Raw genomic sequence first — 19,879 nt, forward strand, 5'->3', positions numbered from 1 at the left:
TCCCAGCAGGGCTGAATCAGCTCTCCTGTAACTGGGCTTGCAACCAGAACTCTGCAAAAAACTCAAGAGTCTGTGAACCAAGGCGTCACTGCTGCTGAGCCCACGATGTCTCCTGTGGTCTCAGGCTGGCCTTTTGGAAGATGACTGGGTCAGGAGGCTCATACCTGCTTGCAGCTAGATGCGATGAAGTCAGGGCTGTGATCGTGACCTCCTCCTCTTGCCTCCATGATGTGAGCAGCTTTCTGCCTCTGGGCCCTTCCGACCTGAACTACAACTGTGATCAGAGTAACCTCTTCCTTTGAGCTGTGGGTGTTGGCTGTTGTGCCTCGGGAATTGGGGCACGGCTAGACACTCCCTCCGCCTTCTGACCAGATTTGCTGCTGCCCCCTTCCACGGCCACCATGCCCACTTCTTACAGGACTTCTGGGTTTGACAAGCGATCTTTCTGATATCAGCGGCTGCCAGAGCTGCTCTTTCTTGCCTGAACAGGCGTATACTTATCTTATGAACAGACCCCTCAGAGCCTAGAGCTTGCAGAGCTGTGTAGACAAATAGGCTAAGGGAGGCAGGTGAGGTCCCTCCCTTGTCACCACACAGCAACCAGAAGACTCCGGTGCTTCTGGAAGACACCAGCCCCATCACCAAGCGGATAACACCATCGCAGCACAGAATTGCACCCTTTTATTGGCAGAGTTGTGTTCCAAAGGCTGGTATGAACAAAAAGTTCCAATAGCAAGACAGGTGGTCTGGAGCCACTGCTGCAGAGCCCCCAGGGACAGACCTGCACAGAGAAGCGCAAGCAGAGCCACTGGGTGGGTGACAGAGGGAAGGGGTGCAGTATGAGGATCATGCAGTGCCGCTGGGGGAGAGGAAGCCAGAGACGCAGCACCACCGCTCCAGCCAGCGGCTGAGTCCTCGACCTCGCTGTGTGGCCTCGGGATGCCCTTTGGCACCGTGGCACGTGGACTTGAAGCCACACACGGGGAGCTGAGAGCTGTGAACTTCCTGGAGCCTACAGCAAACCCAGGCAGGGTGGGGATTCCGCTGAGGGGCACACATACTGCTTAGTCAAAAGCAGAGCTGCTGAGGGACAGAGTTGTCTCCTGTAGACAGTGACATCTAAAACACCATGGGGTCAGCCCATGGTAACACTGAAGAGCTAAGCAACAACATGGTCCCCAGAGGGGTGGATATTTTGGTTAAAAAAAAAATGTGGAGGAAAAAAACCTAGAAATGCCATTTTAAAATTTGCATTTTGAAGAAAGGGAGCACCACCAATTGCACCAAGTTATGACACACAGTCATCCACGTGTGAGTGATTATCGGGCTTGGGATCTGAACAGAGTACAGACACCCACGTAGAAAGGAAGTAGACAGGTCTTGTGCGCAGGGTTGTCACGAACCACGGCACAGACCACACTGCATCATCTTCAGGCTCTGGGGAGTGCCTGCACCCAGATCCCTGTGGGTCCTTTGTCACTGCTTCCTGCCACTATCACTCTCCATCTCTCATGCCCTGGCTTTCCTGTCCACAACCAAGGGCAGCGCAGCCCAATGAACGTGAAACCTGAAAATTACAGAACAGGGAAGAACACACACACACACACACACACACACACACACAGAGGAAATGTGCCCTACTGGACCGTCCATGCCTGTGCTTTTCAATGCAATGGGAGAGGGCCCAGAATGTTCCTCAAGGCAGCCTTGTGTCCTGTGTGTCAGCCAAGGCCTGCTAGATGCCGCTGTCCCAGAGCTTGGAGGGCAAGCGGCTGCAGGGGGCCCCTTCTGGCTTCTTCAGCAGGGTGGGCTTCTTGCAGGGGGGTGGAGGGGGCGCGCGGGGCTCCTGGTGCTGCAGGACTTGCTGCCAGTCCCTCTCCTCACAGAGCTTCCGCCGCCAGTCCAGCAGCTCCTGTAGGGCCACGCTCTCATTCTCTGAGAGCCGCAGCTGGTGGATGACCTGGAGGATGGAGGACAGGGAGGTGTCAGACACAGGCAGCAAGCATGGCAGGAGGTCACAATGCCTGGCCGGAGGGTCAGCACTGGTGGCAGAGGTGGCCTCCTCTCCACATCTCTTGCCCAAGGCCATTTAGGCAGGGCAAGGAGGGAGGTAGGGGCCAACACCAGAGGAGGACTGAGCAGGCCCCTGTGCCAGGAGGCAGGGGTGTGGGGCATGTCAGCCACCCCTCAGGTGGTCCAGGCCAGAGCCAGCCTGCATGCCCTGGAGTCATGCAGACATTCCGCGGACAGCCTGTACTTTTACTTCATTTAAGCTGTCTAAAATGAATACCATGAATATCTCAATATTAAAAACCGTTACAATGAAACACACACTGCTACTAGCCCCTCCCAGTTGCCCCCCCCCCCTTTGCACGTGCTCCCCCAGCGCCCTCGCAGCTTCCTGCAGCGGCTCTGCAGCCCCGTCCCCGAGGGTCTTCAGCTGCGCTGTCCTGCCTGTCTCGGTGTCCTGAATTGGTTCCAAATGTTTCCCTTTCACGGTCCTTTTTCCTTTGGGGAGGAGACAGAAGGCACATGGTGCCAGATGCAGGGAACAGTGGACAGGGAGAGTGAGGACACAGTGCCACGTTCTGGGGCCCTCTGTGGGATGGCATGCCACAGTGGCATACATCACCATTTTGAGCATGCCTCTTCAACCCATGGACGAGGAATTTCCAGAACTGCCCCAGAAAGTGGCAGAATGACAGGATGTGTGTTCAAGGTGAGATAAGGATTCTGAAGGGAAAGAGAGATGTGCCTTTTACCGTAACAAACATTTTGGAGTTAGAAATTCACCGTATGGCTTGACCATACCTTGTCCGTGTTCTCCGGTACTAGCAGTCCCTCAAGCTCCACCCCCTCAGGAGCTAGGCCTTTGCCCAGCCCCAAGATCACTATGCAGGTGTGACCGTGGAGGCGGCATGGGGGTCCTGACCACACGCGTCACTCCTGGGGAACCTGGGTAGCCAGTACACACACTGATTCCAAGCTTAGACGCTGCAAGAGACAGCCACGAAAACACCAAGCAGGCTCCGCTGGGGCGGGCGGGCTGTGCCGAGGACACCCGCAGCCTCCGGTGCAGCCAGCAGCACCAGCACCTTGCCAGCAGAGGTGTGCCTGTGTGGCAGAGCGATCTGCTACCGCAGCGACCACGCTCCCCGGCCTGAGCCCTCTCCAGCCTTTGCTGGAAGGCAGGTAGGTGCATGTGGCTATGCTCACTAGCGACTTCGCTTTGCTTCGCACTGCTGCCTGGACGTGGAGCTCCCCAACTCCCGTAGGACACAGTGGGGCCAGTGGCTTACGCTGCCATGGACGCCTCTCCTCTGCCTGCAGCCAGCCACCCATGTCAGCTGAATATTTTAGACACTTTTCTGGCTACCTAGAAGTGTGTATGCTGGTCACAAATGAGAGGAACTAGAGTGACAGAGATTCGAGGAAAGGAGACAGCTCACCCCAAGCCCGAAGTACAAGATACCTTGCTCCACAAGCTCCTCCACTCCGCACAGCCTCTGCACTAACACCAGAGAGAGCAGAGCACCGGGGGCAAAGTGGCAGAGAGGCATAGGAAGAGGACAGTCCCTTCACAGGAGCAAGGCCCTCGGCATCCCAGGGCTAGCACAAGCCCACCTGTGGCTGCTGCTCACGTGCAGGAGCAGGCGTCCAAGGGTAGCACAGTCGGTGGCACAAAGCCAAAGGAGCATCCCACATTGAATGACAGGGAAGCATATCCACAGAAAGCGGGCTGCAGTGCAGGCCGCCCTGACATACATGCTTGGTCTCCAGCATGGCACCAGGATGATCAGGAAACGGGATCCTGCAGGCTGACCCTTGTGGGGCCAGGCTGCTCCCAAGCCGGTGGAAAGGGCCAAGGACATGGGGGGCGGGGCGCACGTGGAGTTCAGTTAGTGAATCTGGGTGCTCAACATGTGCCAGGCGCTGGGCTGGGCACCTTACAGGCATCAGCCCGTTCCTTCCCTGATGCACCCTAGAAAGTGTGGATGAGGAAATCGAGGCACGGAGAAGTCGGGCAGTTTGCTCAGCATCACCGCTCAAGGCGGAGCTCATCTCCAGAGCCCGCCTTCTGAGCCAAGACTGGACATCACCTAACACTCGCTGCCCGGAGCGCAGAGTGGCCGCTTGAATTACAGCAAGCGAGTATGCTTACGCATGCTGCAGACTAGACAGGTTATGCGTGAGGACGCAAGCTCTGGCGCGCCGCTTTAGCTTCAGGAGTGACACAAGTGCAGCAGCAGATTTTACGGACTCTCTAGACCAGGGTTAAGTGCAGTGCTTCTGAAATTGAGGTCGTATTTATGACCAACTTAGGTTTTTTGGAGTTTCTATTTTCATGTTTTAGAAAACATAATGAGTTACGCTTTGCGTCCTTGCACCGAGCTAACGCTGAAGCAGCTTTTCTGTCTTTGTATCTTACCTACAAAGAGGTTGACACGAGCTGAATGCTGTATTATTTATGATGATCCAGGTTAATGAGCAAAGAGCACCTGGGCTTAATATGCAAATAAATTCTCTCCCTTCCTGGGAGTGAGAGCAGCGGCGTTCCCAGGGGTCCAGACGGAAAGCCGGGTAGAGACCGGCAGAGCAGCGGCACCAGCCGGCAGGCGCTCCCCGCGGCGCGCGGCGGCGCTGACACCCGCCCGCCCGGGCTCTCGCTGTCCACGCCCAGGCTGCGTAGCGCGCTCACGCTTACGCTAACTGGAGTGCCAACGGCGTTGCTCTCCGGGTTTTTACTCTACTCCATCGTAGCTGTGCTGTTGTTATGCAGCTCTGATGTGGGCCAAGGGAAGCAAAAATCTTACGTAACTGCGTGCACATGCATGCGATTAACACTGCTGAAAACAGTTCCAAGATGTTAAGGGTCGAGGGAAACATATTTTCATTTAAACAGAGTCGTATATATTATGCAAGTTGGGAGGATGCTGGTCTACTCCGCGTGAGAAGAATTAGCGACTTCTTGACAAGACTACGGTGTCCTTCAGGTCCAAAATGGGCAGGTTAATGTCTGCCAGCCTGAGCATCCCGTGAACTTGCAGAGTTTACGGGGAGGAGGCTTCCTGGACCACGAAGGAGAGAGGGGAGATGTGTTCTCACCTATAGCTCACTGGGGGCTTTTCTTTAGGAGTGAGAAACAGGGAAGCCGCTTGCTTTCTTTAGGCCCAGGAAGAGAAAGAAGAGGGTGATTTCACCAGTGGCCACCGCCCCCGAGTCCACCCTCCTTCTTGTAACATCCTTTGTCTCTGAGAGCTCCAGGGCAGTCCTGACACCAGCAGGAAAGCTCTGGGGACTGACTGAGACATTCTGCTGCACAGCAGCCATGTAGACACAGGTGTCCCACGCCCTTGCACCCTGTGGTGTGGCCACGACCAGTGGGCCTGGTCACCACAGACTTCCTGTGGCCAGCAACGGGGCCAGGTGAGCTTACGTCATGACCCGCACCATTACGTCTGGGCAGCATGAAAGGTAGTGTCTTTCTAGAGCAGATATTTGACCAAGGCTTTCAGATTCTTGCCCTGGGTTGTCTCATAGTTTAAAACCAAATTGTTTGGCGGGGGATCTAGGAAGATCCTGGAAATTGTTCCATGATTTTAAATTGTGACATTCAAAAGGGAGGCACTTTATTTAACTCAGTCATGTCAAGGCAGGAAGCAAGGTTTGTAAGGAGCTGGGAAAATCTGACCCCTCAAAAAAAGCGAGAAATGCTTTGCAAATGCCGAGGCAGTGCAGGGGCCCCCAGCTGTGGGGGTGCCTGGGGCGAGGAGGGAGCAGCTCTGTGCATACGCAGGACTGCCCTTTGCGTGTGCTAAATCTGAAGCCCCACCTCATTTCTTACTTTGACGCAGGGACTCAATAAGATGGTAAGTTGCCTAGCTTTTGAGTTTTTGGGTTTTTTTTTAATGTAAAATTACTTAAACTGTGGCTAGGTTCCATCTTCCACATTGTTTCCTTGTATCACTAAATTGCTCAGGTTCAGCTCAAATTTGTAATACTCCTGCCTCTGCCTCCAGAGTTGTGGAAGTACAGCATGTGCCACCACGCCCAGCTGGCTCTGCACTTCCAAGGACAATGGTAGTCATGTAAATTAGTAATTTTCTGCTGAATTTCACCTTGAGGTTTTCCTTTGAAGGGTAAACGTAGTCTTTGCTCCACAATTCAGATGTAAAATCATGTTGCTGTTCACTTGTCACAGGATTGATTTTCCGATTGATGCTTCGCCCTGAGGTGAAAAGACTTATTTACTGGCATTTTATGGAAATCAAGAGGAGGAGGTGTCCTGGCTGGTTGCACAGTGGAGATCAGCACTCCAAAAGCAAACCCTGTCCCCACACAGTGCTGAGAAGACACGGAAGGAAGACAACATCGAAAGGTGAGCTCGGTGAAACGCAGTCAGGAAAGCCACGATCCACCTGAGGAAGGCCTAAGATGCAGCACAGGACACAGCGAGACTGCACACACTTGTGACTAAGGCTTGGCATCTGTCACTCCTTTCCAGAGGCAAAAAATTACCTTAAGTGAAAACAGCGCTGCGGCGTATGCTGAAGAGAGCTGCCCTTCTGCAGCGCAGAAGTGGGTGTCACCTCCGGGCCCTGAAGCACACCCTCGGGATTCCAGCCCAAGGCTGAAATGAAGCGTGAAGGACTTGCAAAGGCTCAGCCTTTCCAGAGTAGGAGTGGCTCTACTGGGTTCTGGGAGGAGAGAGGCCCTACCTTCATACCTTCCCTGGATGTGTGGTTCCTTAACAGTCAAGAACTGTCCTTTTCTAGTCAGTAGCAATCTATTGAAGCACATTTGATACCATTTTTTTAAAATGTATTTAGTGCAGGGTCTAAGGGTCTCACTGCGTAAATCAGAGTTGTAGTGATTCTCCTGGTTTCAGCCTCCCAAGTGCTGGGATTACGGGTGCGCACTACCTCGCCCAGTCTCAGTCACTCTCTCAGCCCGCCCTGGGGGTGGGGCCGGCACAGCATGCTGGGGATGGAACCCTGGTCCTTGCATCTGCCCAAGCAGGCTCTTTAACCCACTGAGCTATCAAGCTGGCCCTTAACTTGATATCAATTGAAGAGCTATTTATTTGCATTTTGCAGCTGATTTTGGCCTGTTAAGCTATACTTCAGTATAAATATGTGTGCAAGTGAGTGAATGTGGCTTTTTTTTCCTATTAACAGAACATTATAAACTAGGAACTTGTAATTATACTAAAAATCATGCAAGATAATTAACCTGTGGCATTTGAGAAAGGGGTTTCTTGTGAACTCTGTTCTCTGACATTGGTCCACTTAAAACTTTCAGGATCCTTATGTTCATAGTGAAGACCTGTCACTGTCTTAGGGTGCAGATATGGGGGACAGACCAGAAAAAAAACAAGCCTATTATGTGGGAAACAGAAAGAATGCAGATTAAAATCCCTTGTAAAGTATTCTTCTTGGGTTGAAAAATACAAGGAGGTGGCTAAGGACAACGAAGTTACTAGGTGACTCCTTCCAACCCCACATCAGTCCCTATCACTGGCTTGTGCAGAAATCCACGGCCAGCCTTCCATGTGCGGGGGCCTGGTGCATGGCCTGCGCCACACGTTCTCTGCACCACTGACCGTCCCAGCCTTCCCCCATCTGCTCTCCCACCAACTGCACCCTGCGGCAGTCGCAGGTCAGAGCCACTCCTGGCCATCTCCATATCAGCCTCACTAGGCTCTCGCTGCCACGGAGCACTGCCCCGGGCCCTCTTCTAGCAGACCCTCGTGCACGTGACATCAGTAGCTTCAAGCTTATTAGCCTCATTGCGCCGACGCAGAGATTCGTCCTCCCATCCTGAAGTCCCTCAGCTGGCAGGTGGTGGTGTCAGAATGCACATTTAGATTCCTGGTGAGTAGGCGACCTTTTAATCACTGATTACATTGCCTTCCACAGTGTTTCCCAGTCTGCTGACCAAAACAAACATGTTCTGAGCGACTGTGGAGCCGGAAGTCAGGGCAGTGCATCCACAGGAGTCTCCCAGGTCACCACGCATGGCCTCTCCCCTGAGGAGCGCCACACAAACTGAGCAACAAGACATGAACATAGTAAATAACTAAAGATGCGTGGGTAAGACATGAGTGCAGAAATGTCACAAGCAGTGTGACACAAGCAGTGTGACCGACAACTCACGAGTGCAGTGCCTGCTGCTGCACAGGAAGGAGGCAGAGCTCATTAACAGGTAGCATGGCCTCTGGGGTGTGCTTTGATCTGGCTTGTGTGGACAAGGACTAGAATGAGGAGCGGCCACTTGGCCAAGCAGGACAAGCAACGGTGGCAGGTTCTGCTCACACCTGTAGTGACAACTGAGAAGGATCAGAGAGAGAAAAGCGCCAAGGCGTGACAAGAGATTTAAGAACTGGCTGAGGGGTGGTGACAGAACTGTGAAAAAGCAGGAGATGAGGCCAGGCCTGGGTTGGAGAGGGAGGAAGGTGAGGGCCAGGGTCACACAGTGTCAAACCCGCAGTCTACAGAGGACACAGGGCTGGGCCGCGCAGGCTCTGCCCAACCCACCCCCGGCTCCCAGCCTCGCTCTGTGTCGGCAGCACTTTGCAGGACACAGCTCACCTGCTCATTTATTAATTTCTCAGAACATTTTTTTTTCTAGAAACAGCTGCAGTTCGTGTGCTGCCATATTAAATGTAATTAAATAAGAGTGAGGAAAACCATGTTAGGAAGCTGATGCTGATAGCATGCAGTGCCAGCAGGCTATAGAAGCGAGCTGTAACTGGGAGTGGGAGCAGATAGCACTCGCAAGGGCCTCACACCTCCCCTCTCAGAACTGATCCTGCCCCAAGCTTCCAGCTGAGAGCTCCAGGTATTTCATAATAACTGTGAAAGGAGCCGAAGGTCCCCAAATTATTAAAATATTTCTTACTGAGCTCGTCTTGTTAATGGAATTGACTTTTTGCCAGGGAAGATCCATCGATTTTCTATTTTTAAAATGTATTTGGTATAGGGTCCCCCTCACAGCTTGGACTCTGGACTCATAGCAATCCTCCTGTTTTCAGCCTCCTGAGTGGTAGGATTACAGGCGTGCACGGTCACACCTGGTCGCCATGGCCAGCTCAGTGCCCCTGGAGTGAGACTGGTGCGGCATGTGGTGCTGGGGACTGAACTTAGGTCCCTGTGCCTGACAAGCAGGTGCTTAGAGTGCTGAGCTATCTCGCCAGCCCCAATCCTTTGAGTATGGTGTATGTGCCTGTATGTTTGAGCATGCGTGTACGTGTGTGAAGGGTGCAAATGACTGTTAGTATGCATTACACTTTCTGATAAGCAACATTCCAACCATTCTATCACTGGAAGACATGAACCGGTATGATTTTTGGTAGCTTAAAGAATAAAGACTACACATAATGGAGGCTGAGCTTAGTAAATAAATTGTTATAAATACTCAGCAGCAAATCTAAAATATTAAACAAATGATGAGGCTACACTAGTTGAGATTACTCACCATACGATAACAGATAAACCACAAATCTCAGGAGCTAAGTCCTGTTCACGTTAAGGCACGAATCTGAAGAGCATATGTGGTCCATCGTTGGTTTTCATCTTGGAAGATTCGGTTCTTAGCCTCTGAGTGGGGATGCTCCCAAGAGATCATGCCAGGTCTGCGTGCACCATAGTTGAATGGGGTGTCATCACTACAGCTTTCATTCATTGGCTTATCTCAGTCACATGACTGCTCCTAGCCAGAGGGATGCTGGGAAGTGTGGCCTAGCTGGGGATGTTGGAAGATAAGGAGCTGGTGCGCCTAGCACTTGCCATGGGGCCTTGGGTCTGTTATAGTGCTAGCAAATAATGATGCCAAGGAGAAGGAAAACATGCCAGGAGGAATTAAGGAAAAGAAGCCAGACTGTGCCAACCAGGCAGAATCCGAGGGCAAATCTGTTGGATCAAAGCTTATTCCCCAAAATGGATAACAGAAATCACCTGCAAATGTATAAAATTAATTTAAATCCTCTTGAGCTTCAAACTCTGCGCTTTTTATATCCCTGACTTCGTGACACTTTCCAGTATCACCGTCCATCTGTTTTAGAACCTATTTCGGACAGTCAGAAATTCAAAGCGACAGCTTCAAATAACAATGTAATCATAGAGACCTCAGAAGAAGCAGGCCTCCTAGCTCTGCGGCGTCGCCACCTGAGTTCTGATCCCGGCCAGCTGGCCCTTTCCCTAGAGCGCATGCTCCGTTTATTCTTGGGTCTGCAGCTCATTTTCCATTGGTCGCAAACTCTGGGGTCCAGCTCACTGGGGTCTCCCTTCTCTCCCTCGGATACCCGGAGCAGGACTATCTCTGTGACCTCTTTCCTTATACGCTGAGCGGACCAGTTCCCCCAGGAAGTGGTTTAGTAGAAAATCGTAGCATGGCCTCTTGCTGCCGTTCGTCGCGTAAGGGCTCCCCGCTGCCAGGCTTCACACTCGCAGGGCCCGGTGAAGCATCCACCACGCGGAAGCACCCGCCTCGGAGGCTCGCGCCACCCCACAGCCCTGTCTCCTGCCGCTCTGGCAGCGCCCGCCTCCCTGCGCCCCACCGCGCGTGCTCTCCATGAGCTCGCGTGAGCCCGACGCTGCTGCGGCCCCCTCCCCTGCCTCCACCCAGCGCTGCCGGCCCAGTTTGCCTTTTCCTTTCCCCAGCTTTTATCGCCCTTCAGCGCAGTCCGCCTTTCGCCTCAGTGCAGCTCTTGTTTGCATCCTTGTGGTGGCCGCTGATTTCCACCAGGGCAGTGGTGTTTGCTTTGCAGATCAAGTTACTCCAAGTACGGAGACCCGTGCCTAGTACAAGCAGGACTTCAGTGCAGGTTGATAAATGAACGAAAGAATGAATCTCTGAAAATTCAGTGTGTGCACCCCACTCCCGAAATGCAATGCGTATTACTATACGCCAGGAGTAGCTCCATGCATTATGCATAAGTGCCTGCATGTAATCGTGCAGTTATGCACAATAAAGCCATGTATGTTGTTCTTTATGAGCAATAGAAAGAATCTTCCAGAGTCACGTTCCTGGCACGTGACACTCAAATCACTCAACTTTCCAAAGCAGTCAATGTATAAAATGTGACTGTTTTCATATTGTCCACCACTAATGAGGCTTTGTGGTCCTACGTACCAGACTTATTGATGTATTTTTAACATGGGACTAAATAAATATATTTAGGAAAGCAAGAACATATTATATTAGGCTGCTTCTCAATTCCTCTGGGGCTGCTACTGGTTGACAATTAAATTGAGCTGGCAATTTATAGGGTACTTTGTGTTTGCAATACAAAGTGATTAAGATGCATTTGGTGTGCTCTCTATAAACTGAGAACTCTATCAAGCCCCCCCTCCCCCCATGCTCGTACAAACACAAGTAGACCATGGAAGAAGTTGCACAAAAAGAGATGAGCTCTTGATGAAGCATTACAAAGGTGAGGAAGGCACATGGGGAGGCTGGGGGGGGGTGGAGCCCAGATGGTGACAGAGCAGGGTGAAGGACGGCCCCCACCATGCCAGCTACTCAGATTGCATTAGGAATAAGTCACAGTTGTGGCCTTATACTAAAAAATATGGAACAACTGTCACCTGCTCAGAGAAATGTAAATTTCCATTGATTACTTGTGCCATATCTGTCTCAAAAAAAAAAAAAAAAAAAAGCCCAGATAGCTTAAATTCCTACATGTAGAAAAGAATATGCAGGAGCATATTTTTGCAGCAGGCATGAGGTTTTAATTTCCTTTTGAATATGTAAGAAAGCTTGCTAGATAAGAACAGAAGTACAAACCCTAAAGGTAAAGACAAATTAAACTGACTGTATTAATACAGTAAAATTAATTGCTATAAATATGTAAGTGGGATCAACGTGTTGAGCCCGTCATAGAGCAATTTTCTTACTGAATACAATTAAAATCCTAGATGAAATACAAAAGTTCTCCTGAGGGATTGGAAAAGTACACAAAAGTAAATAATTGTGAGGGCAATTAAGGCTCAGAGATGCTGGTGGACTCGTGATACGCTTGATTTTTAAGAACTGAAGGGAATTCAGAGATCTGCTGTGCGTGGAAGTCCAGAGGAAGACCTTTAAACTAGCAAGCAAGGAACCTGAGGAAAACTCAGAACTTCAGGGATGAACAAAAGCTACAAAAACAGTCAGTACTGGATACAGTGGAAGTGTGCTTTCCCACAAAGCCTTCTCCTGTACAGCACCGGAAGCAACAGTGCAGACACTGGCTTGGGGATTTTCATCAAGACAGAAGTTCACGGGGCACTTCAGGCACAGTGGGTAGTGAGGGGCTAGAGGACCAACACACTGACGGCACATGGACTGAAATTAGTTGCACATCTACTGCAATTACCAGAACAACCCCTCCAAATTTGTACAAGACAAGTATCTAGGAGACCGGGGGTAAGCAAACAGAATATTAAATGCTAATTGAATGATGCAAAAGAAGCCATGGGAAGCAAATCTCAGAAAAAGTCAGAGACAAATAGGAAACACAAAATTAAACTGGTGAAACCAGCTCTGCCAATAACTGAATTAAGTAGAAATGGTCTCCATCGAAAGCTGTTAAATTGGATAAAAATAAACAAGACCCATTTGTATGCTACCTACAAGCAGCTCACCTTAAACACAGGAGAGAAATGCATTTGAAGGAAAGGAATGGGGGTCTTTTGAGGGAGCGTATAAAAGGGCTACATCAAAATTAGGTTGCACTGACAGCCTTATGAAACTGAGAACTCAGTAACCCATGCTGAACTCCATCGCGTCGAGGGGTGGCCTGGGCCACGCAGGAGCTCGGTCTCAATAAGGCTGTTTTTAAAAGGTGTGGAAACATACACCTTGCAGACGCTCTGAAGATCCGTGGCTCGGCCATAGGATTTCCTGACAGAAGAGAGTCTAGACACAGAAATCCATGGGGAGGGCTGGGGCGGGTGCGAGAGAGGGGCCGCGAGCTGCGATGGTGGCGGTGTCTTCTCCAGGAGACGCTGCTCCCGCCCATCTGGGCCGCTGAGACAGAGCTTTCAATGCCGGAGACAGAAGGTGGTGAAGCCAAAGGCGGCGTCAGAGACAGCTGCAGTGTGTGTGCGGTGAGGGGCTCGCCTCACAGCAGGAAAGAGACAGCCAGCAGGCGTGGAGGCCGCGATGGGTGCCCCTAGCTGCGGGCGTCTGCAGGAATCAGCCGGCGGCCGCACTGCAAGGCCCACTGTGTTAGGGTCCACACGCAAGTGTCAGCAGGCCGCCACAACCCACATCCTGGATGCGCGGAGACCTGAAGTCACACAGCACGAATTCTCAGGTCACAGCAGAAATCAGCACCAAAGTGCTAAGGGGAGAACCCCAAGGCATGGTATGAGGAAGGTAAAGAATGTTAGTCAAAGAGCAAGTCCCAAGGAAGGCTAGAAAACATCCTGAAGTGAATGAAGAGGAACACAAAGCCCGTAAGATCTATGGGGCACAGCCGATCCAGAGTTCAGCCGAAAACTTAGGACACCGTATTTTATTTGGTGAAAAAAGGGGACCCCTCAAATCAATGATCGAGGCCACCTACCTAAGAAAGCAGACAGAGAGAAAATCAAGCCCAGGTAAGCAGAGGGAAGAAATAATAACGAGCAGCACAACAATCGGTGTAAGTAGGGCAACAGAGAGAAGCAATAAAATCGAAAGCTAGTTTTAAAGAGATCAATAAAACTGATGAGCCTCTAGCCAAAGCCACCCGGAAAACACGGCAAGGAAAGCATTTGCCCTGCTTGGGCATGGCAGGCAGCGGTATGGAGAACGTGCCGAGAATTCTTCACATCGCTGAGAAAGAAAACGCGCACAAGCCAGTGGAAGTAGGAGAGGACGGGAGCGAACCCGGGCCTGAGCAGCTGGAGAACACTGGCGAGCCGCAGGCTGCCCAAAGCGGGGAGGTGGGAGGCCACGTGGGCGGCCGAGCGGAATGGGCCTCAGAGCGAGGGTGCACCTGAGAATCGGGGACCCCCTCCCAGCGCAGCGGGTGTAAACCACACAGCCGCTGAGGGGTCAGTGGCCGCAGCCGCCTGGTCACGGATTCTTATCGGGAAACTCGGCACTCCCTGCTCTGGGGGAGACATTGCATTAATGAACTATTAGCTCTATTCTTGGAATGAGGAGGGAGGCATTTCAGGGTGCGTTCTGCAGCCTGGTCTACAACACCACTGATGTGAGACTTGCTTCTGTAGTTTTCTATGTGACTTTGTCAGGCTGTCACTGAGCTGTCATGTCTATAATAAAACTTGTTATTGAGAAAAGTTTTTTCTCAGTAATAGATGGTCGGCCTTCTACTTCCCAAGCGCAACTGATGCACACTCAATGGCGCCTCCAGCTCCCCATAACTGTTAAGAGAAGGCTCCACGCAGAGCCTCAGAGGACCTCAGCCACGGGGAGGGATGTGGAGGGACGCCTCAGCTCCCTGTGGCCTGGCCGCACCTGGGACAGAGGCCGCCCTGCGCGTCAGGCTGTGTCCTGGCACCTGGGTCCCTCTGGCCTGCTTCCTGCTGAGCTGGCTCCAGGGAAGTGGACGCTCTCATCCCGGGCTTGTCCTGAGCAGGGCTCCTCGGCGCTGATGTCCCAGCTGCAAGGCTTGGACTTTGACCTGGTGCTGTGCTCAGAATAAAGTATCACAGGAGTGCACCACGCACCGAGATGCGGGGAAACAGCACGAGGAAAGCCACTGGCAGTGTCACCAGTGGGGAGTGAACTTCTATTTACATTGAAGTCAGGCCTGGCTACTGTCTATGGGCACCGAACGACTACAGACAGACTCCGCACACTTGCTGAAGTGTGCAAGCATGGCTCGGGGCTTCCTCTGCACTCCAGACTGATGACCCACTTCTGCTGTGGCAGGGACCAAGACAGCCACTGTGCCAGGCACGGGGAGCACACTGGCGCTCCTAACTCTCAGGAGGCCAAGGCAGGAGGATCCCTGGAGTTCAAGGCCAGCATGAACCAAAAAAACAAAATAAAGCAAAATGAAAAAAAAAAAAAAAACAACATCAAAACACTTCAATATTGATTTCTCCAAAATGGCAACTCTGACGCTAATGAAGCTGAATCACCAGATCCATTGAAGCTGGATGTTTCCCTAGTCTATGTGCTTTTTATAAGTTTATACTAGTCCACAATGAAATAGTTTTTAAAAATTATACATGTGGCAGATTTTATCAAGTTCCACCTAGATATTGAGTCCTGCTGATGGAATCTAATCTTTCCTGTACTGTGAAAACATCTTCTACATTAAAGTCAGAACCAGTGTTCAGAATATTGATCCTGAAAAAAGAGGAAGATCTTGACATCAAAAACAAGCCTTGTCTCAAGCCCTTCTAATGCTCCAGGCAGGGAGCTGGGCATGCCACACACTTTCTTTGAATGACCTACAAACAATTACTGTGTTCTATATTCACACACTAACATGCCTGCGGTTCCTTTTTGTCTTGTTTTTCTAACTTTCCTGCCTTTCTTTAAAAGATTTAACTAAATAAATATGATCAATATTGAAATGAGCACGGTAGAACTTAAGCACAGACGCACTGGGTCTGCTTCCCGAGCCCGCAGCCTCGGTGACTGCAGATCCCCCTGGAAGGGACTGCAGGGAGAGCACAAGGCTTTTGTTCTCTTTCAAAGCAGTCACTGCTCTGATTTCTCCTTCTTCCTACATTCCTCGGAGGGGATTTCCTTGCTGGTAATAAATAGGCTATGTCTCACGGAGAAAACACCATGCATTCATAAACACATAGGATTTACATCTGCTACAATTTTATGAAGGGAAAACAGAAATACAGGGTTTGCTTTTTATTTTCCACATCTCTATTTATCTACACAGGACACGCCCCTCCCCTGCTGAGAATGCGGGCTCTGCATGTCATCAAATTAATTTCCTGTCTTCATTTCTCACCCATCACACAGCCGTGACGAGCCTCGAATACTGATTCTCTGAAAGCACTTTCTCTGCCTGTCCCCTCCTGATTGTATCACAGACAGACAGATTGATAGGCGGAGAGATGCTTTTGGGAAGACTGTCTAATTTCTGTTCCCTGGCACATTCTTTAGAGTCATTCTTAATGATTTAACCGAATGTGCCCACCTTTTCTTATTCCATCCAAGACAGTCTCTTTTGGTTCTGTGCTACACGATCATGTGGAGCAGTTCAAGGAAAACAGAAAGTGCACCGCGAGCAGGCATGGAAGGTGCTCCGCACTCCGGGGGTCGTGGCTCTGCCGGGTCCGGCACTGCACAGGCTCTTTGCTGTGGTCCCTTACAGCACACCACTTAACAGTTGGCTTCTGATGGGGATCAATTGCGTATTGATTATATTCTGGGGTAATCGGCAGCTACGTCAGAAACAGGTTTGATATTCAGTAGGTCTTAGGTGCCGGGGGAACACACCGCTGTATCAAGGACTGTCCGTGGCTTCTTAAGACACATGTTGGAATATGATCAATGTTCATAAAAATGTCTGGCGTGTGTGTGTGTGTGTGTGTGTGTGTGTGTGTGTGACGCTCAGGATCGAACCCAGGGGTTCTAAACTGAGCGACATCCTCAGATATTTTTTCCAGACAGGCTCTTGCTAAGTGGGTGGAACAGAATGCTAACCTCTAGTCCTCCTTCCTCAGCCTTCCAGAATGCCAAGAATATAAGCACGTGCAGCCCGATGTGGATAGTTTCTCTCCTTTTAGCACACACACTCATGCATGCACATGCACATGGACACTCACTACATGATTTTCAGTTTGGAAAGAAATAGAGCAATCCCTGAAATGCGAATAAGAATTCATGAAGCACACAGTGTCCCTGTGGAAGTAGCCAACTAGGAGGAATGGAAAAGGAGAAGAAAGGAAAGCTGGTAGCGGGAAGACAAGGTAAGCATAAGCTGGCGTCTCCGAGGGGAGGAGGGGCCTCCCAGCCCCGCGCGCTGGCGGCGCCCTCTGCCAGTGCGTGTGCAGCAGTGTTCGCACGGAGGGCAGGCACTGGCACACGTGGTGTGCCGCCTCCTGTGGCATCCTGTCCCCCATCTCCAACCCCACCCTGGCCCCTGGGGTCCAGCCCCGCTCTGGGTAAAACCTTCAGGCTCCCAGTGGGACTCCAGTCCCTGGGGGTTAGCAGAGTTATCGGTGACCCAAGCCGCAAGACAGCAACACTTTTTATTCTTTTGGTACAGGGAACTGAACTCAGAATCTTGGGCTTACTAGGCGGGCTCTGTACTGCTGAGCCATCTCCCCAGCCCTGGCAGCAGCTTCGACTATGGCTGTGCCTTCTTCCCACGTCTGGGGATCGCACCCTCCCTGCTGACACATACACTTTAAGAAACTATTCAAGTCTGAGGAAATCTAAGCAGATGAAGGCCGCGCTACTGCTGTAAATGCTAATCCTGAAGCCGCCTGGAAATGCCTGAGCTGTGACGGTCCACACCCAAGCCTGCTGGCCTCCCCGTGGGGCCTGGCCGTGGACTGCTGGCTGCCCCCAGCTATGTTCTCTACTGTCTCATTCGCACCCAGGGCTCAGAAGGTTATGGATGAAACCATGGCCACAGTTGGGCAAACCAAATCTGTGGACGCGTGGAAGTCAGTGTGGCCACTTTTAGGACACAGCTCAGGTGACAGCTTTCACTATGTGCAACTAACTGTAAAGAAATTAATTTTTATTCCTTTTATGTAAAGCCATTATATTGTGCAAATGAGTAAAAATTATGATGGAACACAACATAAACCACATTTTTTATATTTTGTATCTTAGGCTGTATCTCTATTAGAAAGGGCTTTACATCTATATTAAGAACCAATAAAGACTTGCAGACAGTGTTAAACACACAGTTTGGGATGTAAAATGGATTTTATGGATAATAGCAATTAAATTGTGCTCAGTCAAAATTTTTATTTGCAAGCAGCAGAGACGCACTCTGGATGTCTCTAGCAGGGTTGAGCGGCTTCCCTGGAAGGTAGTGATTTGCAGCCCGGAGGGGGAAGGGTCTCACGGTGGGGGTGGGCAGCGTGCAGGCTTTAATATTCTGCTGCCCTTAGAGGGAGGAGCCCTACATCACCTCAGGCGCCGCCCAGGCCACATGGGTTCTTTCCATCCTCGCATTTTTCTGTGCCTCTCGCCCCGCACCCATAGTAGACAGATTTGCCGAACCCCAGAGATTTGTGACACTGTACAGGAGGGGGTGACAGACATGGACACTCTCTCTCCTCCATTTTCACTGTGGTGGGCAAGAAATTTAAATGCAAGACCAGAAGCCAATAAAACCAAATCACAAGGCTCCGCTTGTGAAGATTCTATCTCTGAACCAAAACTTCTTCAGCTTTCGTGCTAGGCCCACCCCATCAGCGGGCTGTGGTCAGTTAGTGCTCAGAAGCAGGACATGGGGTCCTGGCATCTGCTTATGGCTCTGAACGCTTCCCACAGGATTCTCGACAAATCACTCCATCGCTCCTCGCTTCTCCTTATCCAAGAGAAGGCAGAGATATTTTACCTTCCTCGAGGGGACATCATCCTTGGGATCCCCGATGTGCTAATTAAGCACAGGCATTCTCAAGGAGGGATCCCGCTATAGGCAGGCGCACACGCTTCCTTGCCCTGCTGGCACCGACTGGTCCGGGTGCAGGGCGGCTTGCGGAGTCACAGTGCGGCGCACAGCAGTAGGCTCCATCCTGCAGTCTGCCCCTTCTGCGCCTCAGCTGCCTCCGTAGAGATCACAGGAGAGACAAGTTCTGGAAGGCGCGTGACCATTAAAGCAGTGTCACCGAACTCATGGTTTCTGGGGGTGAGGAATATCCAGGCTTGTGAGCACCCACAATTGGCATGGAAAAAGGAAGTGTGGTTCACCCTGCCGTTGGGGAAAAAGTGCTGCGCAGCAACCACAGATTCTGTTCCACGGGGGCCACGGGGCTTGAAGACAAATGGCCTCGGAAAACCACAAATGCAATATGATTGCTGGAGGATTCTCCTTTCTCTCTTTGCTTCTGAGATGAATCCGTGGACTGTCCAGGGCTGCCTATTTTACGAACCCTTTCCAAGTGGCTCCTTTCCTCTGTAAGCCAGCCATATGGCAGTGGCAGAGGTGGCCAGGTGGCCTTCCATGGGCTCTACGCAGACAGCCGGCTCCGAGACAGCCCGACTCAGTGTCTGCTATAGGAGCTCTATCCGGGTGGGGTGACTGCAGCCCAGGGGTCCGCGGGGCTTACTGGGTAGGGAGGCGCCTCCCCACGGGGCAGACAGGACATGAGGACGGCCTGTTAGGGCCCCAAACAGCACTTTCTTTCTGTTTCAGTGCCAATATGTCAGCGCCAGTGACTTCAGCAGATTGTCTACTGCAAGATTTATTTTTAAGATTAAAATTATTGATTTTTCTCACTATCTCATCAATGTTATTTAGCAAAATCTCTGCTGATAATGTGGCCGCACTGACATAGTTCTAAATCCTCCAGAGGATGCTATCACGCACCGGCTTGCTGCTTTTCTGCAGACATCTGCATTCCTGGCTGATGTTTCAATCTAGATGTCTGATAAAATAAAATTGTACTTTAATGCCAACGAGAATTTTGTTACCAAAGCAATGCTATTTTGATACATTGATAATAAAGTGCTTATTGTTGCTTTGTGCATCTCCTAGAATGAAGCATTATCTTTTCAGAAGGTAATTAAAAGGAGCATTTTTAAAAATATAGGGGCCTGTGGGATAGCTCAATGCACTAAGCGCCTGCTTAGGCAAGCACAGGACCAAGGTTCGATCCCCAGCACCAAATGCCATGCCAGCTCTGCCCCCAGGGCCAGCTGAGCCAGCCACAGAGTCCAGAAGTAGTGGCGCATGCCTGTAACTCCAGAGCGGGGGAGGCTGAAAGCAGAAGGATCCCCACAAGTC

The 19,879-nt window shown here is 51.0% G+C and overlaps 1 protein-coding gene across 1 annotated transcript in view; it reads right to left on the reverse strand.

The window, feature by feature from the left end:
* Positions 1 to 684: 684 nt before the first annotated feature.
* Positions 685 to 19,879, reverse strand: part of Myo16 (myosin XVI) — a 416,963-nt gene continuing 397,768 nt past the window's right edge. Inside the window, exon 35 of the mRNA XM_023715200.1 lies at positions 685 to 1,960. Within this exon, the coding sequence (XP_023570968.1) occupies positions 1,736 to 1,960 (225 nt within the window). The 3' untranslated portion in view covers positions 685 to 1,735. The remainder of the gene's footprint in view (positions 1,961 to 19,879) is intronic.

This window comes from Octodon degus, unplaced genomic scaffold (genome assembly GCF_000260255.1).
Source record: "Octodon degus isolate 3935 unplaced genomic scaffold, OctDeg1.0 scaffold00039, whole genome shotgun sequence".
Taxonomy (NCBI): domain Eukaryota; kingdom Metazoa; phylum Chordata; class Mammalia; order Rodentia; family Octodontidae; genus Octodon; species Octodon degus.